The sequence below is a fragment of the Etheostoma cragini genome, chromosome 7, assembly GCF_013103735.1.
Source record: "Etheostoma cragini isolate CJK2018 chromosome 7, CSU_Ecrag_1.0, whole genome shotgun sequence".
NCBI lineage: Eukaryota > Metazoa > Chordata > Actinopteri > Perciformes > Percidae > Etheostoma > Etheostoma cragini.
This window is the reverse complement of record NC_048413.1, coordinates 4945216-4970275: the sequence shown is the minus strand read 5'-3', so window position 1 is coordinate 4970275 and position 25060 is coordinate 4945216. Positions and strand designations below refer to the sequence as shown.

At 42.6% G+C, this 25060-nt stretch overlaps 1 protein-coding gene and 1 long non-coding RNA gene across 3 annotated transcripts in view; one reads left to right on the top strand and one right to left on the bottom strand.

Moving 5' to 3' along the window:
• The window catches only part of LOC117947593 (nucleolar protein 4-like), a 164258-nt gene that overhangs the window by 136898 nt on the left and 2300 nt on the right, over positions 1 to 25060 (top strand). For both annotated transcript variants that reach the window (XM_034876665.1, XM_034876664.1), the window contains exons 6-10: positions 13436 to 13914; positions 15231 to 15413; positions 16227 to 16415; positions 19218 to 19331; positions 23957 to 24188. In XM_034876665.1, the coding sequence (XP_034732556.1) occupies positions 13436 to 13914; positions 15231 to 15413; positions 16227 to 16415; positions 19218 to 19331; positions 23957 to 24188 (1197 nt within the window). The remainder of the gene's footprint in view (positions 1 to 13435; positions 13915 to 15230; positions 15414 to 16226; positions 16416 to 19217; positions 19332 to 23956; positions 24189 to 25060) is intronic.
• LOC117947609 overlaps positions 23353 to 25060 on the bottom strand; it is an 18073-nt gene continuing 16365 nt past the window's right edge. The window contains exon 3 of the long non-coding RNA XR_004657273.1: positions 23353 to 23363. This is a non-coding gene — a long non-coding RNA (uncharacterized LOC117947609). The remainder of the gene's footprint in view (positions 23364 to 25060) is intronic.

Below are 25060 nucleotides of genomic sequence, written 5' to 3'. Positions count from 1 at the left end.
CCCCCCCCCCCTCTTTCCCTTCATCCCTCTCTACTCCTCCCTGCTCCTTTGTACTCCCCTCTAACACTCCTGTCTGCACACTTCTCTTTCTTTTTTATTCTCGCTCCCCTCTTACTTTCTTCTATTCCTCTTCATGTCATGTGTGTTTCTCCTGGCATCTCTTCTCTTGGCATCTCTTCTCTTCCTTCCTTTCTTCCTTTTATTCCTCCTAAGGTTCCCACCTTTCCTCTTCTCGTTTTAATGCTGTCATGTCCTCTTCAGTCGCGTCTCCATCCTCTTTTTATTTCCCTGCAGCCCTTCTCTAGTCCTTCTCCTAGTTTTACTTGTCTAACTTTTCTTTCTATCCTTTCTGCTTCTCCTCTTCCTTCCTCTGCAGTCCACTCAACAACGCCCTGCCTGCTAATGACACTGAAATCGATTCAGTGCTCTTAATAGCTGACGGATAATTGTGGAAATGTCAAAAGCACCACAGTTCTGTTTTTTCTTCTGTATCAGGCAAGGCCATTTGGTGTGCATGTGTGTGTTTGTTTACGTGTGTGCGTGTTTGCAGTCCTATATGTGTGTGTGAGCTCTTGTGTGTGTGTGTGTGTGTGTGTGTGTGTGTTCGCACTCGTGTGTGTGTTTTTTTGTCCTTGTGTATCAAATCCTGCCTTAAAACATCTGCAATCTTCCCAAAATCTCTACAGTTAAAAACCAAAAGCAGCGGTTTTCTTCAGACAGGACGAGGTTTTCTCCAATTTGACTGTGAGCATATTCAACTGCCAGTGTGCCAACGTCCTGATAATATAGTCCTGTTCCAGTGTGCCTACTTCTAGATAATATAGTCCTGTACCAGTGTGCCTACGTCTAGATAATATAGTCCTGTACCAGTGTGCCTACGTCTAGATAATATAGTCCTGTTCAAGTGTGCCTACGTCTAGATAATATAGTCTTGTTCAAGTGTGCCTACCTCTGGATAATATAGTCCTGTACCAGTGTGCCTACATCTAGATAATATAGTCCTGTAAACCTACTCCCAGTTCCCAGTTTATCAGGCACAGCTATAGCTAAAACTGATGCAGTCTAACAGTGCTGGAGTAATTCCTCCCTCATGAAGGTTGGAATCAGTGTTGGGCAAGTTTCTTCCAAAATGTAATGCACTGTAGATTACTAATTGATGTCATTTGAAGGTAATTAGTTATTACTGTCTCTGATTTGTATTGATATACACAACTTTGCGTTACTTTCACCAAAATAACCTTTAAATGTGGCTTTGTGAGAGTTGTAGAAACCCTGTGTGACCTTCTAGGATACACTGTTAAATGAGAACTTTTGTGTGAGTGTCCCTTCTAAATCACAATAATTCTTCACAATAATATTTTCTTAGAGAAATACACTTAAAAGCCCATTCTACACACAATCCACTGTAAAGACTGAAGGTCCACCCAGCTCACAGTCTCAGCGCAATGCTCCACTGCTGCTGCTGCCTGACGAAGGTCAGGGTGATTGCTTCTCCCAGGGGTCATTGCTGCGTCCTGTAACATGCGACCATCTGACTATATGACACATGAACACACAGAGCGGTGGGGATAATGTGGCATGTGTGAGGGACCAGAATCACACAAACCGATCTATTCACAGGAACAATGTGAGCAGACACACACAGTCACCGTGTGTGTTGAGGCAGGTTGCACAGTGACCTCTTGTTTGTGGGGGAAGCAGCATTGACGGCAACAACTTTTGAATTTCCAATAAAGAATCAGGATGGTTAGACATAGGTTAATCGATGCATGGATCAGTTAACTTATCAATTAAATGGCCATAATTTGAATGCAACCTGCTCCTGTCTGATGAGTCAAATATGATCTTTGTCCCTGAGTTAATATCAAAGATTCATTCTCATGTGATTCTTTCAGAAAGGAGATAGAGAAAGAGTGTACGAGTGATGAAGAAGTGAATGAATAGAGACAGACATAAGAGAGCCAAAGGGAGAGGATAACAGACTTGAGGAGAAATAATAATAATAACTTTTATTTATTAGGGCCTTTCATGAAAGTCAAGGACACTTCATATAATGACTGTGGCTAAGCTGAGGGAAGTTGTAGGCGCTGGTAATCAGGTGGTGTTTCACTAGGTTTTTTTAAATCGCCAGGGATGTAGCATCGCGGATATCTCCAGGGAGGGGGTTCCAGAGGTATGGACCCCTGAGTCTAGTGTGGGGAATGGAGATCAGGCCAGGTTACAGGGTGGGGGGTGTGGATGGAGTTGGTCGGAGAGGTGCTGTAGGGGCATGGAGGGATTTGTAGGTGAGAAGGAGGATTTTATATGTGCTGCGGGACATAATTGGAAGCCAGTGAGGGTGGATGAGGGTTAAGGTGATCTGCTGCTAGGTCTTGGTGTGGGCAAGACCCTGGTGAGAGAGTTTTGGACATACTGGAGCATGTCCAGGGTTTTTCTGGGGACCCCAGAAAGGACTCCATTGCAGAAGTCCTAACGTGAGGTAATGAAAGCACGTGTGATCAAATTAAATATAACTAAAAAAACACATGGAGGAGTTTATTCCACCTCAGCAGGAAGTGTGTTGGCCAGTGTAAGCGGTGGCTGTGTAAACACAGCCACCGCATTAAAGAAACAATCTGCTTAATTAATGCCAGGGTTTTTAATCTGCCCTATTTAAATCAACGCATAAGTGCCCCCATCTCTACAATAGAGACATTGATTTGTTGCATTCTTTCCTGTGTTCAGCAGAAATGCAAAATATCTTGTGCCAATTATTAAATCATATTGATTGAAGGTGCACTTTTGCTCCTGCTCAGAGCTGCACTCAGGTGATAGATATCTCATTTTTTAATTAAAGGGCCGTTGCTCTCAAGTTCACAAGGACATATACCTTCTAATTAGAAGTGACTGCAAGTTGACTTTACATGTGCCATTTGGTGGATGTTTTGCTCCAAAGGGCCTCACAGTGTCAGCAGTGCATAGTGGGTATTTTCACTGTCAAATAAACTATGACAGTTAGAGATGTTCGGATGACATTTTCTCATGAGTTGTCCATGTCGGACTCAGGTTTGCTGCTAGGTGCTTTTATCAGTGCCCTTCCGTCAGTGTTGGCAGGTTTCTTAGCTGGTCGTCGTAGTGAAGCCGCGTGACGCTACCTTGACATCACCTCCGACAAGACGCAACGCTCCAACAATCTCTCACTGAATCCATTAGCAACCAAACAGGGGTGTCTGTACCTGGTTGACCATGCCGTGGTTTTACAGGCTACCATTTAAAAAAACGAAAGAACTGATGCTATTGAATGAAATGCACTACGGTCACGTTGTCAACTGGTTTATTAAGATAAACCCCTTGAGATGTATCTTGTCGTTTTTGATGGAGTCCTATCATATATCACAGTCGCCACATAACACAGGAGTAGAAAATAAATTAATTTATACAAAATGACATTTTAAATTGAAATACTACATACATACAACAGGCAAAAGAACTACCTCATGCATTAAATCCATCAAAACATTTTAGGTGGACATTTAAAAATGCTGCGTTCCTACCGGATGTCCCGTGTCGCGCTAGTGACGATTATCTCTGACCAGTCAGTGGTCTGCAGTGTTTTAACTTAGCGAGGTGTTCCCAAAAAATAAGCACAAAGTACCCGGTAATATACAAAACCTCTAGGAATGGAAAACCAAAAAAGAGCGAGTGGAGCCGTACCACCCATGGGAGCCCCTCCCACCCACTCTGTGCATGTCTCCATCCTCTTGGTCACGTGCTTGACTAATGCCAACAGGCTTTTCAACCTTTGTGTTTTTTTGTCACCCTTCATGGGAGTGACAAAGCTAGAGTGGAGTGAATTGAAAAGCCTGAGACCAGCTTGATTTACGGTGGGTGAAAGGCGTGCGCATTTGTGGCCCCCCCTCCCCTTGGGGGTTAATACGACAGCAGTTGCACGCAGTAAACGCAGAGACACACAGAGACACACCTGTTCGACGGTCTCTTACATTCACACACACATTGATGAAGATGTGTGTTGCTAGGTTAACTGATGCAGCATCCTCCTCATTCTTCCCAAAGGACTGTGGGTTGAACAATGATTGACTGTTAAAGTCTTGGTCCACTTGTCCTCCTCCTCTTTGGGGACACACAGGCTTTAAGCTCTGTGTGTGTGTGTGTGTGTGTGTGTGTGTGTGTGTGTGTGTGTGTGTATGTGTGTCCTTGACGCAAGAGGACATTTGACTTCTTAAACACACCTGGTGGTGCCCCCCAGGAAGTGAAGCTAAGCAGGGGGCGACTCCACTTGCTCCAACGTATAGATATCTAAAAGAAAATGACCATACTTCATACTTCATATTTATTACCTCAGTAAACATTGTCATAATGGGCCCTATCTTGCACCCAGCGCAATTGACTTTGTACACTGACGCATGTATCGTTCCATTTTTGCCCTGGTGCTATTTTACAGTTTCAGAAAACAATTCCACCACGAACCGGGAGAAACCTTGTCTAAAGTCAGCGGTGCGTTATTCAGATGCTATTTTAAGCTTGGACGTAATGTAGAGTGAACATTGCGTATACACTTTGCTCCTCTCATCTCACAGACCCGGCAGTTCCCATCAATGCAAACCATACATAAACATAAGGAAAAATATGACCCTAAACGCACCTGTGCCACGTGCTTCACGCCATGCACTTAGATCGTGAAATTGAAACCTAGATGTGAAATGTTTTGTTGATGTGCAGTTCTTGGAAACACCTAGTTTTATATCGTTAAGCTGTTAACTGTAACTGTGTTATGGGAAGCACCTCATCATGTATAAGTACAATATGTCCTAATGCTGCTGATCCCAGGACTTTACTGTGGAACTCAGGACATAGTCACATGCATTGTGCAGCACTTGTCTGTAAAAGGTTGAACAATCAGTCAAATCAGTTTGATATGCGTCGTGACACTTGAACTTTGGTGTAATGACTCTCATGTGGAGAAAGGGTTTTAAGTGAACGATCATGTTTCATGTGCTGTTTTACACTCAGCTTCTCACAAGCGGTTAATCCTGACCGGGCAGAGTTACCCTACTGAAGGGAAAGTGTTTACCGTTGTTGTCTGCTTCATTTAGAAAAGGACACAAACGTACACAAGCTGACTGTACAAAGGCAAGGCAGCTTTATTTGTACCGCAGGTTTCAGCAAATCTTCAGTCTGGACTTGATCCGTTGTGGAGCGACTATGCTCCTACCAGAGCTGTTTAGACCAATCCAATTGCCAGGGCGGGGCTTTATGATGATCAACAGTAACGTAACCAACCACGTCACCAAAGAGCGCTTGGGTTGAATTAGTTTACAACAAAGATGGCCGCCGCTGGAGAACTGAGATGTGTAGATTCCTCCATGGCGTCTGTTAGAGAAGATATCGACAGCACATTCATTTTAAAAGAGGAACTGACTAAGGCATTTGACGATCGGAAAGATGTTGTCAACTACATCACATACTCCATTGCTCTGATTGGTTGTAGGTCTATTCGTTGCTCTGATTGGCTGTAGGTCTATCTGTTGCTCTGATTGTTTGTAGGTCTATCCGTTGCTCTGATTGGCTGTCGGTGTATATGTTGCTATGATTGGTTGTAGGTCTATCCAAATTAAGTGCAGATGTATTTTCTTTCCTGGTTGGGTTGAGACCAACCCTATAATCAGGGCCCAATGGAGCAGAATCAGACTCATATTCTCACTACAATCAGAGTATGATCACGTTAGGCCAAGAGGAGGCCTCAATGCTTTGAGATACTGGGGAAAGATGAAGGGGGAGGGAACAGGAGGTGATTAAAGTGCATAAGAGGGTATTAAACTCTTGACTCTAAGATTAGATTGCAAGATGTGGAGTGAAGGATAATGTAGGATGCAAGGATCTGACTGACATTACGATGGCAGTCTGTCAGATTTAGATCATCTCAATGCTGTGACTCGGCACAAGAGACGTCAGAACCCACGTTGAACCTCGCTCAATCACGGCTTGTAGTTTATTGCAAATTGCATGAGGTGCAGAGAGACAAGGATTGTAAACAACCATGGCATTGTATCGTAGACATCAGCAGACTACACAGTATGGCCAAAAGTATGTAGACACCTGACCATTACATATGTCATCGCTGAACATCTCATATTATTGAAACAACAAAGAGCCCTTCCCAAACATTTAAAATGTCACTGTATCCTGTAGCGTTTAAGCAGGAGAAAATCTGTATTTATTTATTACATTAAATATTTGGCTCTAAATGACTACATTCAAAGGTGAAGTTTTTTTTTGGGGGGGGAAGGTATTACTTTTGAGGAATTGGCTGGGTTGGCTCAGTGGGTACAGCAGGCGCATACTGTATATACTAAGAGGAGTTTGATGCCTTGACGGTTTAAGTCGTGAATCCAACCTGTGAATATTTCCTGCATATGTTCCCGTTCTCTCTCCCCAGTCCTATAAAATAAAGGCAGAAAAGCCCAAAAAATGATCTTTTTTCTTTTTCTTTTTATAATCCAACACTCAAAATCCTGCTAATCTGCTTGAGCAAGACTGCACAGGTGTGGTTTAACCAGATTTGATTGGCAGTAGCCTCTCATCGCAGTTTGATTAAAATTCTAAATCCTGATTGCTCCAAGGAGTAGGTGACCTCACCTCTTCAAACCCATGAGAAAAGCCCAGAAAGCTACACAACTGTTGTAACTTTAGCAGAAAGTTGTGTGTCCCTGCTTAGAGGAAGAGGACATAAAGAGACCAAAAGCACACGCATGTATGTGGACATCTAGTTTCAGGATGTGCTGGTCCTCCAGCAGGACACACTGTGTGCCTTTCGTTGTCCACACCCCCCTCACTGTCATCAGCTGTTTCTGTTGTCTTGCTGACATTGCTGGTATGTAACTCCATTTACTCCAGTACTGTAGTTAAGTGCAATTTAGAGGTACTTGTACTTTTCTTTAGCCTTTTCATGTCATGCTACTTTCTGCTTCTACTCTATTACATTCATTTGATGACTGCAGATGAACATATTAAAACCTATACTGAGAATATAAAATAAAGAGAATTGTTGTACAGTAAATAAAGGCATCCAACATTTTGACAAATTAATACAAGTAGCTCTGTTGCAGTCAACTACAACATCAACATGCATCTTATGTGTTACTGCATCAATAATAATGATTAAATATTATAATATGTAAAAATGTAACAACTTAAGAGCCCATTTATCGGCTAATGAGTACCTTTACTTAACGTTTGACTAAAAGTACATGTTCTTCATTATACATTTAACTTGTAACAAAGTGCTTTTTTAAATTGTTGTATTCATACTTTTTACATTAGTGCAAGATCTCAATACACCATCATGTAGCTTGATTCTGGCAGAGAATTAACAGAGGCAGGGCACATTACCATGGGAATAGAGGATGAGGAAGGAGGCTTTGTGTTTGTGTCTGAAGGACTGAAGGAGAGAATGCAGAGAAGAGAGAGGGGGCTGCTCCCTTTTTGGCCGTCACGGGCAGAGAAAGGATAAAAATCCAGAGAACGGAGAGAAGCTGAGAGGGAGAGCAGGCATCCCTCGCTGTAGAGTCATGGAGGGATGCAGAGGCAGTGACTTGCTGCTGGGGGGGAATTTGTGTCAAGGCAGCAGGAATTAGGCTGGCCTTCACCTCTACGCATGAATACTCCTTACACATTCATAAATACACTCTGCCATGCTTTCTAGCTCCTGGTACCAGAACAGCAAAGATTAATATTAATGATGATAGGTAAAGAAGATGCAATCAAATCTAAAAGTCTCTCCCACGTGCCTGTCCCTTTGACTCAGTCTCTCTCCACCCTTCCCCCTACCATCCCCCACCTCAATCCTCCCTCATCCTCTCCTCCATCCCCTCTCTCTCCTTCTCCTGCTGCTCCCACCCCCGAGCCATGACCCTCTCCTCCGCCTCCTCCTCCCAATCCCGACCACCCACCCCCCTGCTGACCTCTTTCCTCCTGCCTGGCTGTGCCTCCCTCCGTGGTGTATCGCCCTCTCTACCCATCTCTCCCTGTCTCCATGCAGCGGTTTGGGCTCCACCCCTCCCTCTTCCCCCCACCCAACGAATGACACAGTCGATACCATCCTCAGCCCCCTCTCTCTCTCTTTTATTCTCTTTTCCTCACAATCCAGCGCCTGCGTTTTTCTCGTGCCGTTGACTCATTCAAATGACCTCCTCCTCTTCTTCCCTCCCTCTATCCTGCAATCATCCTCGATTGGAGCCGCTTTCTGCTCCTATTTTTCTTATCTTATTCAGCTTCTAACGATGTTCATCAGTCAAAAGCTGACCATTCATTTTTTTCTATCTGTATGTGATGCTGGGAATATTACAGTTCATATAAAAGCAACTCCAATTAAACAGTAAACCACAATACATTTGGCTGTAAGTTGCATGTAAGCTAATGTTTAAAATGTGTCTTTGTGTTTCTCCATCCTTCCTCGGTTTCTTGTTATGGAAAAGGAAAGCTTGTATGTGTGTGTGTGTGTGTGTGTGTGTGTGCGTGCGTGTGTGTGTGTGCGTGCGTGTGTCAGGCGGACTCCTTGGCACACACCATTTATTCCACGATCACTTATTTAGTAGCCAGTCTGCCTGAAAAACGAGTTACAGACAAAGAGAGAGAGAGAGAGAGAGAGAAGAAGATGTTATACTGCAGCATTTAACACCAGTTTAACCTCTTTTCTTAAGTGTTACATGAGAGGAGAGTCCATTTAAAGACAGATAGATAGATAGATAGATAGATAGATAGATAGATAGATAGATAGATAGATAGATAGATAGATAGATAGATAGGATCTATTTGTACACCTATCACCTGTTTTATTTAATTTTGAGACAAAAAGTATAACTTAAGAAGGTTTATTGTTTATAGCATGAATTTTTGTTTCTGTTTTTCTTTCTTGCTCTTTGCCATCTGGTGATAAGTACTGTACTTAAGTACATCTTTAGACTTAGACTTCTCTTTTTACCCTTTTGGGATGACTCCCGCAAGGAAATTGAATTTCCAGCAGCTTGCAAGACATTTGAATAGAGAATAAGGTGGAAAAAATACAGAATATATAAAAACATTATAAAAAATAACAATAACAAACTTTCAGCTATAAAAAGATCTTGAGCATAAAAAAATAAATCAAACCGTTAAGAGCAGTTTGTGTCCAGGTACTGTATTTACAGTATGTAGATTATTAAGTAAGTAATTAAGTAATACATTTAATGTCCTTAAGTGCGCTACTTTATATTTAAACTCCACTAGGTTTTAGCAGGAGGTATTGTGCTGTTTACCCCTCAGCTGTAGTTACTTTTCAGATCAAGAATAAACCGGTGGTTCCACATCTTTTTGGTTGTGACCAATCAGGGGTGAGGGTCTATTTGGATCCCCTCATTGAGATAGTTTCATTTAAATTACAGTTCTCTGTAATTTTTCAAAATAAAGTCCCAAGACATATGCTAGAAACTTGTGAGGCAGAACTCTTTTTTTCCTCCTTTCCCGACACCTCAGATTTATCTTGGGCCCTTTGAGGGGGCCCCAACCCTTTTGTTGCCTAACAATATCTAAAGTACCTTGACATGGGGCCGTTTCAGAAAGCAGGTTTAGTGAAAACTCTGAGTTAGTTAACCCTGAGATAAGGGAAACAGAGAGGGAAGTTAATCAAACCTGAGAGAGGGGGGGGAACTTAACCTCAGAGTTAGTTACTATGGTAACTCCAGCCTGTCTCAGAAAGAGAGTTAACTTAACCTCAGAGTCAGTAACTATGGTAAATGAGCCTGTTTCAGAAAGAGAGTTAACCTAACCTCAGAGTCAGTTACTATGGTAACTGAGCCTGTTTCAGAAAGAGAGGTACCTTAGCCTCAGAGTCAGTTACTATGGTAACTGAGCATGTGGGCCTAACCTGGTCGGGAGCAGGTTTTCTTCTCTCAGTCCCCTCCCTCTGACTCAGCACTCTTTCATTTCCTCATTCATTCATTCAGTCTGTATCAGTCTCCTCCCTCTGACTCAGCACTCTTTCATTCATTCATTCATTTATTAATTCATTCATTCATTCATTCATTCAATCCTTTATTCAGTTGACATCAGGCCCATTTTACACCAGTACTTTAAGTGCATGAAAAAAAACATTTGTTGTTTTACTAATCATGTTAGGCAGACTATAAGTCGTATAAATATATGTTCAAACTCCCTGTATGTGTGCATGAGTATTCCTGCCGACCAGTTTGTTTGTGGTGGTTGTCATGGTGAATTGTAGTACCATGGCTCCATTCATGCTGTCTTTTTATTTTGTTGGTGCACGCTCCTAACTCTGAGTCAACCTACCCTGACTTGATTGAACCAACTCAAATCAGCTGTTCTGGAACCAAAAACTCCTAGAGTTATAGAATAGAGAATAGAGAGAATACAGGCATAGTGCTGATACAGAGTAACTACATACCATGTCACACTTTACTACTGGAGCACTGATTGTTCAAGCATCACTATATCAACACTGATGAATGCTGAGCAAAGTGTTGGGCTGAGGACTTTTACCTTTGGTACTTTGGTACTTTCTCCAAAGTATTTACTGTATTTTTAAGTCGTCCATCTATGCTTTTTAACTGCAGAGTAAGGAAAATCTGATTCCTCTTTCCACTTGCACTTGTATGCCCAGTGTATTTTAATGGTCATGTGAAATGCAGCCATACAGAGCTACGACCGAGCAAAATGCGTCACATGCATGTAGTAATTTTTTTTTAGAGATGCACGTCAGGCCACGGCGTAGGGTCCCTGTCTCCACGTACATATGTACGTAGCCAGAGCGTAGATTTTTAACACAGAATTAGAGTTCACGCTTCAGGTGTTTGAGCAGTTGGGATGGACGCCACTCTTTAACTTTGAAAGCAAAAAAAAAATTTTTCAGCTTTTAATAGGAAGATTTACTGCCTTCCAGTCTCCACTGTAAAAAAGGTGGCATTAATAACAATGACAGGAGGAAGAGGATGTTACCAGGATTTAGATCAAGCTGGAGGAAAACGAGCTTGGTGGTGATCATGATAAGGGCATGAAGGTGGGGGAGGGGCCTCTCTCATAATGCAGGGTGGTGACTATGTTGTCTAGTCCGGCTGCAGACTGGATGGCCTTAATCAAATAAACAGACGCTGCTCCACTCAACCCAGAACAATAGCCTCCACAGCAGCTGTATGCAGCCTCTCCCACATTGTAAAGAACACAAAACCACATCTCTGGTGCCTTGGAGAGACTATACACATAGACTGAAACAACCATTTTTGGCTACCACGTTATCTTGTGCACCCTAATTGTAATTGCTGGTACCCGGGAAGACGCTGGCAGTCCATACACCGCCCGTGGCTTAAATAATTTGAGAAGTCATTATTTCCCTCCCAGCAGAGGAAGACAGATTGTTTCCTCTTGTCAGAGTCATCTCGGTCAGAGTCCTGCTGGCCACAGGAAGACAATAACTGCCCCCCAATTTTAGTCCAGCTGGGATACAGCTGTGGCTGCAATGAAGGAATTTCCAAATTTTTTGCAATGTTTGTAATATTTCATAATTTACTTCCTAGAAGATACAGTGTTCTACAACACATATTATCACTGTCAATCTAATATTAAGTCAGAGATGTGTTGGGAGATGATTTGTGAGGTTGTAGTTTGTGATGTTGTCACAGTGAATTTATTTATACTATTATAGATTAATGATATTTATTCAAACTGAGCAAAATACAACAGAATGCAATCCAGAAGTAAAGCATTAATAAAATAAACTTTTCATGAACCAATGCAGAGCAGAACAGAAGCCAAGACCGATTATAAGAATCTCACTTCATGAAGGAAGCCTGCCATCTGCTGGGCATTAAATATAATGCATGTGTGTATTCAAACTAGCACAATATTTTCTACAGAATACCTACGAATGATATTGGAGTGAACTATTGGTGCTTAATTGAGATTTTTGATAAATCATCAGTAATGTGGCTATAATGACTAAGTGGGTAAAGGCCAATAATAGAACAGTTACAAAAGTCTGATAATTCCAGAAAATGACACATCTTTAATGTAATGCAGCCCTTAAAACCAGGAAAAGACACCTCTTATGCCATATTACGATACCCAAAATCTAAGATAATATCTATTTTCATATAACAATATTTACTGTATATAATATCGACATATTGCCCAACTCTAATTCAAACACACATGACAGCAATCACACAAAATCTATAATGTTAATTACTATTTCACGCAGAATAAGTAGTCTTTAATCAGACTCTGTATTCATGTTGTCGTCATACCAATAAAGTTCCATTTCTGAAACAACATGCAAACATAAGAATGATAATGGTGATAATTTAAAACGTGATGTTGTGCATAATGTACGGAGCTTATAGGCTGTGCTAAATGTCAAAGTTAACTGTGGAAATGCCCTTTTAATAAATCATTGAGAGTATTCTCTTTCGACTAAGTTGGTTTTCTGGATTCTGTCTCCTATGTTGGTGTGACGTTAAGGTCATCCAGTTATTATGCTGTAAAGTTATTAGCAAGCAAACTTTGTTTATATCATGAAAGAGAAATGACTAAGAAGAAGACGGAGGGCGAAATAGAAGAGACCGAATATAAAACAAGAACAAAGGCTGCATTTACACACTGCGGCGGACCTAAAACAGTCCGGCAATAAACACAGGTCTTCCCTCTCATTTTTACATTCATGCGCCAGTGGGGGCCGCAGGGGGGCCGCAGGGGGCCACTGGGGGGCAGCCGGAACCCATACAGTATCTGGCATTAGGCTTCATTCGTAAAGAGAACCCCTCTCCAAAGTGCCAGACACCATCAAATGTGAGCATTAGCCCACTCAAGTCGGTTATGATGATGAACTGCAGTCAGGTCGAGAGAGAGAGAGAGAGAGAGAGAGAGAGAGAGAGAGGTGAACCCTAACCCTAACATCAGATACTGACTGCTTTTCGAACCCACACCAAACAGACTCGAGTCACCGACCCCCCCAGACTGTAAGTGGGTCAGGGCCTTAAGGCACACCTGGGCCATAATCCTGCTGTCTAATCAGCATCTTGACATGCCACACCTGTGAGGTGGATGGATTATCTCGGCCAATGAGAAGTGCTCATTCACACAGATTTAGACAGATTTATGAACAACATTTGAGAGAAATAAGTCTTTTGACTACAGACTTAGAAAAGTCTTAGATCTTTAAGTTCAGCTTGGGGGCAAAAACAAAAGTGTTGGGTTTATAATTTTGTCAGGTGTGTGTGCATATTTATCTAAATATGTATGTGTGTGTGTGTGTCTGTGTGTGTGTATATATATATATATATGACAGTAATGTGAGGAATCACATACCACTAAAAACACAGCTGTGGGCAAACAAGAAGCAACAACAGTGTGTCGATCTGTGAAACTGAAAGTCTCCGTCTGCTTTCAGAGGATTCATCATCAGAGAGCGGCAGTGGGAACGGCCTGCCAGCCCTGACCCCTCCCTCCTCCGCTGTGACGGACACTGCCATAGTCAGGGAAACCAAGGTCAACGGCAACGGTGGTCCCGCCCCTCTGGACTTCAGCACGCCTACTTCCTCCTCCTCATCATCCGAAGACCAGCAGCCGATGAACCTGAGCGACCCCCTTCCTCAGCGCCGGCCCCTGGCCGCAGCACACCTGCCCGTCACTGTGTCGGCGGCGGCCGCGGCTCTGCTCGGCGCTCTGCATCCCAGTGCGCCCGAGGAGCTTCGTAGGAAGTACCCGCTGGCTGCCAAACCTCCCCTGGCTCCACACCCGGCACTGCCTCTGCCGCACACACACACCCCCCACACACACAGTGTGCACACTCCCATCACACACACCCAGTCCCACACAGACACTGCCGAGCTGGGTCTGGACCGAGAAGGCAGGGACTACGGGGGCAAGGTGAGACTGCATGCACACACACACACACACACACACACACACACACACAGAAAAAAACAAGCACACAATGAGATTTAGTAAAGAAGGAGTTAATCTGTATAGATAAAGCGTATGCAGCAGTCAATCACGGGAGGCTTGTATCCAGGGTGGGAATTAGCACCCGCCACCAGCCAATGGCGGGTACTTTTTCAAAGTGGCGGGCAACTTTGCCTTGTATACCAACCACAGAGGCGGGTGGAGTGGTTTTCAGTGCTAGTCCGTGACATCGGTTTAAAAAATGTGGCAACATATCCCCTGTGTTAGGAGGCCCGCTGCCGAACCAGCAGTAGTAACTGTTGATGGCAAAGTAAAGAAAAAGAGAAGGCAGCGATGGGAAAATAAGGGAATGGTTAGCCTACTAGGGCTGGGAGATTTTCCCAAAATTGGCAGATTTAAATGCCCTCTGTAAATAGACATCATGATGGTGGCTCAACCATCACGATAGACGATGATATGAAATTGTCCATCAGCACGGCCCTATCGCCTACCTCACTGACCAGTCCATGCACTGTACTTCCTGTTGAACCTACTCGTCTTCAGAAAATGAAAACAATGTGTTGGTTAGAGGAAAAACTAACCTTAATTTAGAGGCAATCCACGAGTCATCCAAGTCTCATATCAAGTGTACTGCCATACAGCTGGCAAATATGGGACCCCAAGAGCAGTTTATTGAGTGGGACAATAAAGGAAAATCACTTTTTATTTGCCAATATTGATAAAATATGTGTCAATAATACAAAATATTGTACTGAAGCTATTGAAAATATGCTAGTGCACTTTCTTTTAAAAATTTTAATTCCGGAAAAAGTGGCTGGTAAAAAATATAAGTGGCTGGTCAAATTGGGCATCTACCAGCCACAGTGGCTGGTGGGCAAAAAAGTTAATTTCCCACACTGCTCGTATGATGTGGATAAGCCAACAGTGGTGTCACCATTTAGAATTGCTCATGGGGGAGACAGAAACTACGCACTATAGCTCTGAGTTTACATTTAGCAGTAAGGTAACGTTAATCTTCTCTTTTGTCCTTTCCAGCTATAATTTTATTAATAATTTTTTTACTTATTTTTTTTCCTTTATTTGTTTTTAAATTTTTTTATACATTTGTAAAAAATCTAAATAAATTTAAATGAAGTCATCTTTTACTTAATATTTATTATCAAGCTATTTCTTCCTGAAAGGTATCTATCTTTGTTTATCTGTTCAGATATGGCTTTTGATACTGTGTGTGTGTGTGTGTGTGTGTGTGTGTGTGTGTGTGTGTGTTTGTGTTTGTTCAGTCCCCCCAGTACAGTTCGGGTGGCAGCTACGACAGCGTGAAAATGGACTTGGGTGCCGAGGACCTGACCACGGGGCGTCAGGTCGCCCCCGACGACGACGACGACGACCATGACGACCACGACGACAACGACAAGATCAACGATGCAGAGGGAGTCGACCCCGAGAGACTTAAGGCCTTCAACGTAAGTCGGAGACGCTGTGTTGGGTCTCGCTCCACAACCCCGCAGGGATCAATACCTCCTCTCAAGATATTCATAAAGAAAAAATATTGAAGAGCTGACTCGGTTCCTCCTTCAGTGTCATTGATGATGGCACAGACAATAAAAGACCCTCAAAACACAATAAAGATCCACTTGTCAACGTTTTATTTACTGCACTTCAGTCAACTTCTGTCAAAAAGGAAAAAAAAGGTCTTAAAAAAGAAAGAAAAAAACTGTCCACATTGATCTGAACTATTCACATCTGCTTTGGCCTCCATGTCTCTCATAACTACTCACACATACACACATAGGTCCACATATCCTCATTTTTATAAGATTATTTTGGGGGATTTTTACTTTATTCAATAGAGAAAGTGGATAGGCAGGAAAGGGGGAAAGAAAGAGAAGGGGTGACACGCAGCAAAGGGCCACAGGTGGGATTCCAACCCGGGTTGCCGCAGGCCTACATGGGACGCATGCTCTTACTGGGGGGGGCTAGAGGCCGACCTTACAGCCTGTTTTATGTAGCCAACCTTATACTTGTTTTTTTAAATTCAGTGGTTACTTGTAATTGTTCATTATATCTTTTTGTCTTCTTCTCTTCCTTAGGTGAGAGTCCTTCCATAAGCCCCTAGGGGTGTTCCTAATCTCACTTGCACATTATTATTATTATGTCTTGCGTTACTGTTACCTTGATTTTATTGTGCCAGAGAAACAAATTCAAATACAAGCAATAGAGCAAATAACTTTTTACCAACTCCCTCTCTCTGTAACAGCTTTGTTGTCTTCCTGCAGATGTTTGTGCGTCTGTTTGTGGACGAGAACTTGGATCGGATGGTTCCCATCTCCAAGCAGCCTAAGGAGAAGATCCAGGCCATCATCGAGTCCTGCAGCAGACAGTTCCCAGAATTCCAGGAACGCGCCCGCAAGCGCATCCGCACCTACCTCAAATCTTGCAGACGCATGAAGAAGAGCGGCATGGAGGTACTGTACCTGCTGGATTGTTTGTTTGGATCACGATTATTTTCATGATCAATTATTCTGCTGATTTTTTCCATAAAATGTCAGAATATAGCAGGAAAATGCACATCACGATAATAATGTTTAGAATTCAGTATAACGGAGAAAAGCAACAAGTCTGGAACAGGAGAATGGAATAACTGATCAATTATTGAAATACTGGCCAATTGATTTCCTGTCAATCCTCTCACAATTTCAGTTTTCAAGACTTTATAGTAATAATAAAGACAAGTATTGATTGATTGTATTTCAAATGAGCACACGTAAAATAGAACTGATAATAGAACTGACGTAACAGCTGTTATACTGTGTATATATACAAACTGTAAGTACAGTATGTGAAATATATATATATATATATATTTTATGTATTTATTACCAAGGCCACACCCCCCCCCCTCCCCCCTCGCCTGCTTTAAATGTGTTGAGTGATGTTGAATGTAATATTTAATGTTTGTTTTAGATGTTGCTATATATTGCCCCTTATGAGGTAATAAGGGGCAAGGTTACCTCCCCTTTCGGTCCATCTGAGCTTTTATTTTCTCAAAGGCAGAACAGGATACCCAGGGCTCGGTTTACACCTATCCCCATGTCTAGCCACTGGGGGACAATAGGTAGGCTGAGGGAACTCATCATAATGTTAAAAACTTCATAAAGGGACATTTTCATGCCATGGGAAATTTAAGAATAGTTTCTAAGAATGATCCCTTTTTCCAAATCAAATGTTTTTGACAGCAGGGCATTTCTACCGCTATTTTTGCTCGTAGACACCAAGAAATTGTATTTGTTGTATGTTTTCTTTCCACAGGATAACTCCCTGAAGTGTGATAGAACACAGCCCACACAATGTTTTATACAAAGAAAGATGACGATTCTTAGCCTGTCTAGTTGAGAAATATGGAAAGTAAATTGTTAACATAATCAATAATGTCTGAAACTAGACGGTGTTCTGTTATACATAGTATAAAGAATACCCGTTTTAAAAACAAATGTAAGAATGTTGATGTTTAAAAAAGAGCTGTGCGCTTTGTATAACACCTTTGGAGAAGGTTTCTATATAATAATAATATTAAATGTAATATTGTACTTTTAGTTAAGTAAAAAAAAATTATTTTGGCACTTGGTATTTCTAAATAAAAAAGTTGAAAGTAAATGAGGGGAGGGGGCCCCACTTTGAAATCCACTGACTTAACACAATAATGGTGTGAGAGACAACAGGATGCCTCACACCAGCAGTGACAATGAGGCTGTCGGTGAAACGTCTCTGCTGCCCCCCCTGTGGTTTAGCCCTATGTTACACTGTGTGTTGATACTAAGAGCTGGAGGCATCAGCTGGTGATCTGAGCTGTGGTTAAAACACTATTACCTTCAAACACCCGTCTCTATGATAATATTAAAAGATGCCCTCTTTTTTAATACATCACATACCAAAGCATTATGTTCCTGAAAGGTATTGGTCAATCTAGTATGCGCACAAGAAAAACATAGAAGAAGATACAAAGACACTTATTAGCTCTCTATTAACTTCAGACGTCACACACAGGTCAGAGCACTTTGCTTGGCTGAAAATAATAATAATAAAAATTAACTTTATTTACACAGGCCAAACTCTATCTAATTTATCTTCTTAAACATAATTGATTGTTCCTTTCAATAATAGCTAAAGCTCTAATAGTCAGAAGTCCTAATAATCAGAGGATTTAACAAAACATTCTGATTGCTTTTTGCTCTGATGATATGCATTTTATTGAGCCGCAGAATAAAAGGTTGTCAATATTCCTTTCATTAAAATAACATGTTCAACCTTTGGACTTTTCCCTGCACTTTTCTAAGCAAAGTTACAAAGTGCTTTACATTGTTGAACCTGGAACAAAAACATTTCAGGACTGCAATTAAACAAACAAATAAAGCTTGAAAATTATAGTTATAGTTATAGCCTGATTTGCGCTGTATCACCTTTGAGTTTTGTGGTTTAGGGTACTAGTGGTGTGTGTATATAAAACTGTCTGGGTATATCTGGGGGACTTATCTAAACATACCCTGTGAGTTTTGTGGTTTAGGGTACTAGTGGTGTATGTAGTGTATATAAAACTGCCTGGGTATATCTGGAAAATGTATCTAAACATACCCTGTGAGTTTTGTGGGTAAGGGTGCTAGTCAGGTATGTTTATAAAACTGCCTGGGTATATCTGGGGCACTTATCTGAACATACCCTGTGAGTTTTGTGGGTAAGGGTACTAGTTGGGTATGTATATAAAACTGCCTGGGTATATCTGGGGCACTTATCTGAACATAACCTGGGAGTTTTGTGATGATTGGCCTCGCGGTTGCTGATTTGTGTTCATTTGTGTTAATTTTCATTTTCCAGAGCCATGCCCCTTTCACATTTCTTTAGTCAATAACTTGAAAAGTAATTGAGATATGGACATGCTTTATACTTGCAATAAGCCTGATCCATTAATGATTCACTGACAGTTTGGTGGCAATCAGATCCACGCTGTAGGAGGAGATCTCAAAATGTGTTTTTCGAAGAATTCAAAAGTCTTCTAGGCGGACCTTAAAGGTCCTTGAAGCATTTTTGTAGAGCACATGAAGCTGCACCTGTTTGAGAGATTTCAGCTGCGGGTGTTCCTGTCTAATATAATCATTATATTACTTCATCATAAGAAGCCCAATCTGTGTCCTCCTGAATGCAAAATCCATTCTAAGATGTGGCTCTAATTTACTCAGTAATTAAATTCCTTGATATGGTTGTGTTTTCTGCAGACCCGACCTACTCCGCCTCACCTCACCTCAGCCATGGCTGAGAACATCCTGGCTGCCGCCTGCGAGAGCGAATCACGCAACGCCGCAAAGAGGATGCGCCTCGACGCCTATCACGTAAGTGTGTGGGTGTGGTTTTGGTTTTGGTCTAATTGATATGTGAATGGAAAAAAGCGTAACGTCATGTGCCAAATAGTTTTCATCAGCTACTAGTCTTGACTACACAAAGCACTTTGCACATTACGTTACAGTACATTACATGTAATTTAGCTGATGCTTTTATCCAAAGCAAATTAAAATTGCTCTGTATCAGAGGTTGCACGCCGCTGGAGCAACTAGGGGTTAAGTGTCTTGCTCAGGGACACATTTGTTGATGTATCACCAGTGGGAATCAAACCCAGGGTCTCCCACTCTAAAGGCATGTCTTCAATCCACTGCGCCAAAACCATCCGCATTACAGAAAGACTGCAAGGCCTGGGATAGGACCAGCCTTCAGATTGGTAAACAAATGTTCTACAGTCAGGCAGACTGCAGGGCCAGGGATTGAACCAGCCTACAGATTGGTAGACGACTGCTCCAAAGACATGTAGACTGCAGATTGGTAGATGACTGCTTCACAGACATGTAGACTGCAGGGCCAGGGATCGAACCAGCCTACAGATTGGTAGACTACTGTTCCACAGATGTGTAAACTGCAGGGCCAGGGATCAAACCAGCCTTCAGATTGGTAGACAAATGTTCTACAGACATGTAGGTTGCAGGGCCAGGGATCGAACCAGCCTACAGATTGGTAGACAGATGTTCTACAAACATGCAGACTGCAGGGACTGGGATCGAAACCAGCCTACAGATTGGTTGATGACTGCTCCACAGACATGTAGACTGCAGGGCCAGGGATTGAACCAGCCTACAGATTGGTAGACAAATGTTTACAGACATGCAGACTGCAGGGCCAGGGATCGAACCAGCCTTCAGATTGGTAGACAAACATTCTACAAACATGTAGACTGCAGGGACAGGGATCGAACCAGCCTTCAGATTGGTAGACAAATGCTCTACAGACATGTAGGTTGCAGGACCAGGGATCGAACCAGTCTAGAGATTGGTAGACAAATGTTCTACAAACATGAAGACTGCAGGGCCAGGGATCGAACCAGCCTTCAGATTGTTGGACAAATTTCAATTCAATTTTTCAATTCAATTTTATTTTTTGTATCAATTCATAACAAGCGTTATCTCAAGATACTTTACAGATAGAGTAGGTTTAGACCTCACTCCAGAATTTACAAGGACCCAACAGTTCTAGTAGTTTCCTCCAGAGCCAGCAACAGTACGACAGTGGCAAGGAAAAACTCCCCTTTGGGAAGAAACCTCGGACAGACCCAGGCTCTTGGTAGGCGGTGTCTGACAGGCCGGTTGGGGTTAGAATGAAGAGTGGCAATAGCAATCACAAAAAAATAGTAGTTTGTAGTAGTTCTTTGTAGTAGTTTATGGCATAGCAGGGCACTTTGCGACATTACAAGGCACAGCAGGACGTAGCTAGGCACAGCAGGACGTAGCTGGGCACCACGGAGCGTAGCAGGATGAACATTGCATTGCAAAGCGTGTAGCGGAACCATGGCAACAGCTGCTACCATGATTTTGGAGCCTCCTTGATCCGAGGAAACATGCTGGGGGAAAAAGAACATAAGGACTACTTGGAATGACTCCCCAGAGCTAGGTTAGTAACAGGCATTTCTGGGACATGGATGCACATAAATGGGAAGATAGAAAGATAGAGGAAAGTGGAGCTCAGTGTGTCGAAGGAAGTCCCCAGCTATCTAAAACTATTACAGCATAACTAGAAGAGACAGGGTAAAGAGAGGAGCTTGGTCAGGCTAGAACTCTCCCTAACCGGATTGGGTTGTATCGCCCTGCCTCCCTCTAGTTTTATTATATTATTGATTACATGATAGATAAATCTGACAACTTTGCAGGTGGGCCGGGTTAGGCGGACGCTCCGACTCCTCACTCCCCTACATTATTCGATTATATGCCATAACTACAAGCTTTATCAAAGAGGAAAGTCTTAAGCCTACTCTTAAATGTGTGGACGGTGTCTGCCTCCTGAACCCAAACTGGAACCTTGTTTCACAGGAGAGGAGCCTGATAGCTGAGCGCTTTGGCTCCCGTTCTACTTTCAGAGACTCTAGAAACCACAAGTAACCCTGCATTCTGGGAGCGTAGTGCTCTTGTAGGGTTGTAAGGTACTATGAGCTCTTTAAGATAAGATGGTGCCTGACCATGAAGAGCTTTGTAGGTGAGAAGAAGGATTTTAAATTCTATTCTGGATTTTACAGGAAGCCAATGCAGAGAAGCTAAAACAGGAGCGATGTGATCTCTTTTCCTGGTTCCTGTCAGAATACGTGCTGCAGCATTCTGGATCACATGAAGAGGTTTTATGGACTTTTTCGAGCAGCCTGATAATAAAGAATTGCAGTAATCCAGCTTAGAAGTAACAAATGCAAGGACTAGTTTTTCTGCATCATTTATAGACAGGATATTTCTGATTTTTGCAATATTACGTAGGTGAAAAAAGGCAATCCTTGAAATTTGCTTAATGTGGGAATTAAGGGACATGTCCTGATCGAAGATAACTCCAAGATTCCTCACAGTGGTGCTGGAGGCCAGGGGGATGTCATCCAGAGTAACTATCTCTTTGGATAATGTGTCACGGAGGTGCTTTGGTCCCAGAGCAATAACTTCAAATGTTCTACAGACATGTAGACTGCAGGGCCAGGGATGGAACCAGCCTTCAGATTGGTAGACAGATGTTCTACAGACATGCAGACTGCTGGGCCAGGGATCGAACCAGCCTTCAGATTGGTAGAGGAACTTTCTACCTCCTGCTGTTATTCCGAAATAAGAGACTATAGAATTGTTTGTGTTGTGACCAGACGGGGTGATGTTGGGGTGAACTTGAATCTCCCTTAATGGGTTTCATTTGCAGCAATTACAGGCTCACTCTACATTATCCCGCTTATTACACAACTGCTTCCTAAAATCAATACTTTTTCACACTTAAAAATGATTTTATGGATTTACAAATAGTCCTCCTCCTGTTATTCTGAAATAACAGACTAGAATTCCAAAAGGGGTGGCGGTAGCTCAGTCTGTAGGGAGTTGGGTTGGGAAGTGGAGGGCCACTGGTTTAAGTCCCCATGTGGACCAAAAAGTACGCAGTGTGGATTGGTGGCTGGAGAGATGCCACTTCCCCTCCTGGGCACTGCCAGGTGCTCTTGAGCAAGGCACTGTACCCCCCCCAACCGCTCAGGGCGCTGGTTCAGCTGGCAGCCCACTCACTCTGACATCTCTCCATTAGTGCATGTACAGGTCCTGAGCATGTGTGTGTATGTCAGGCCTGTGTCTGAGTACTAACAAAGTGTTTACACAGAGTGTAAATTTTAATTTCCCCATTGGGGATAAATAAAAAAAAATAAAATAACAAATAAAGTGTCAGAATCAAGTGTTCGACAAAGCTGTGTAATAATGAATAATAAATGATCCCACCCTAATAACTGATATGAAAGTGGGACATTATAAGCCACCAGGTCAGCTTTAGAGACACATCAGTATTTATTTATGACACAGAGCTAAATTCCATTACTATGACTGTAGTGCTGCAGATTCTGTTGACAGCATATGTTAAAAACAGTCTTAGTCTAGTATTGTAATTTCATACTGCAGGTTGCTTTTGGAAAAAGATTTGAATCTCAATGAGACTTTTACCTTGTAAAATAAAACATTTGACAAATAAGAAATCCATTCTTTTTAAAGGTCCAATATAATGTTCATTTTCAGGTTCATACTTTATTGGAAGTTTGTAGCAAGGTTAGAGAAGAGAGCTAATCACTGGGAGGACGTTGGTTCAATCCCCAGACCAACAGGATCAAATCTGGGTGGGGAAAGTGAAAGAGCAGCGCTTGTCCCTTCCTCATCTCCATCACTGAGGTGCCCTTGAGCAAGGCACTTAACCTCCAACTGCTCCAGTGGAACTGCTCAGTGGCAGCAGATCAGACTGTGGTTTGGAGAATAAATAAAGGTTTAAAAAATAAAACATGCTTTAATTTTCAAAAAATATACTTTCTCTTTCTCATATTGTCTGGTGTGCTCTGATGGGTCAGCATTTCTGGCTCTTCCTCTGCACCGTCATTGCAGCTGGGAAATGACTACAACGGCACTGTAGCAGCACTTCCTACCTATATAGGGGGTAGTTGTGCATCACAACCATACAGACGTCCTGACGGCTTGTTAAAAAGGCACAGTTTCTGCATACTGGCTGCGAGCATTTCTCTGTTGATTGGGCATTATGATACTTCACGGTATTTACTGTATTTAGCACCTCTCCCTGCTTTATTATTTTTAATCAAAATTACATGGAAGTCTCACTTTTTACAATACACGGAATCACAAGAAACGTTGCAATAAAACAAAAATCCAGGGCAGTTTTATTAGACAGTAGACAGGGCAGTTGATTTGTATTGTGGAGATATTTGAAATCAGCAGACTGGTCATTTTCACGTTTCCTGGTCCTTGCTTGCTCAGCACGGTAAACATGGATTTACAGGGACAATGTTCAATGATGTTCTTCTTCTAGGGCATAATAACGCTGGGTTCTTAATACCAGTTCCATTTTTGTCCACCCAGCTTGCTGTATAGTAGTGTGAAGATGAAACCCCCTCATTTCCTGTTTCCTCTTCCAGGATGAGCAGATCTCTCTGGACAAGCCGTCCAGCGGTGGAGGGGGTCTGAGGGAGCCGGCGTCCCTCGCTCACTCCGCCTACTCCCTCGCCGCATCGGCCTTCTCCTCCCAGGACACCCAGCTCTACATCAACGGAGCCGGCCTTAGCTACGGTTACCGTGGATACCCGGGCCTGGGTGCGGCCATGCAACACCCCGTTTCCCTGACGACCGGCGCTGCTGCTCAGAGCAACGGTGAGAGAACGGGGAGTGGGGGACAGAGGAGGAGACAAGAGAGGTGATGGACATCATAGTTAGAACGAAAAGTGAATAAAAAGAGGGAGCAGGCAGTCAGGCGGGAGGAGGGGGAGATGAAAGAAACAAAGTGGTAATTTGAGGATGAATAAGGAGGAAATTAAGGAAAGAAAGCGGTGTGAGGAGACATAGCAGCAGCTATGTCGGTGTGACGGTATGACGGTGTAAAACAGCTAACACACACATGATGTGATGTAAGCCTTGCTTAAATATGGCTTTGACCAACTGCCACTTTGCTTGTTTGAAAACCATGATGTCGCTCTTTCATGGGGGGGCCAAATTCTCTGGGCGGGCAGAGCAGAGAAAGGAGAGGTAACCAGAATCCAGAATGGCCCATCAGAGCTTTCATTTTCTCAAAGGCAGAGCAGGATGCCCTGGGCTCCGTTTACACCTATCACCATTTCTAGCCATTGGGGGGCCATAGGCAGGCTGGGGCTTTGTTTAATGGATTGAGGTTTAAAGCAGAAGTGAACCCAAACGGAAGGGGGGGGCTTTCTCTTGTTGTTTCATGATGTAGCCCCACATGCTGCAATCCATCTTGCGTAGCGCAGGAGGCGCACATATACTACAGCATGGCTTTGGCGGCTATGTATTTAGAAACATTTGGGCCCCCCCCACGTTGTAGGGGATTCAGTAGTTGTAACTAATTTAATAATGATTCATCAAAATCTGAATTCATTAGAATAAATTAGCCTTGCCAGCCTAATCACTGGATTTCCACGACTACACATATCCTGTTCAAGTAAAATTTTGGCTGTATTATTTTTGTCCCCTTAAAAACTTGCTTTTGAGAAATTTCATGTTAATTCCAC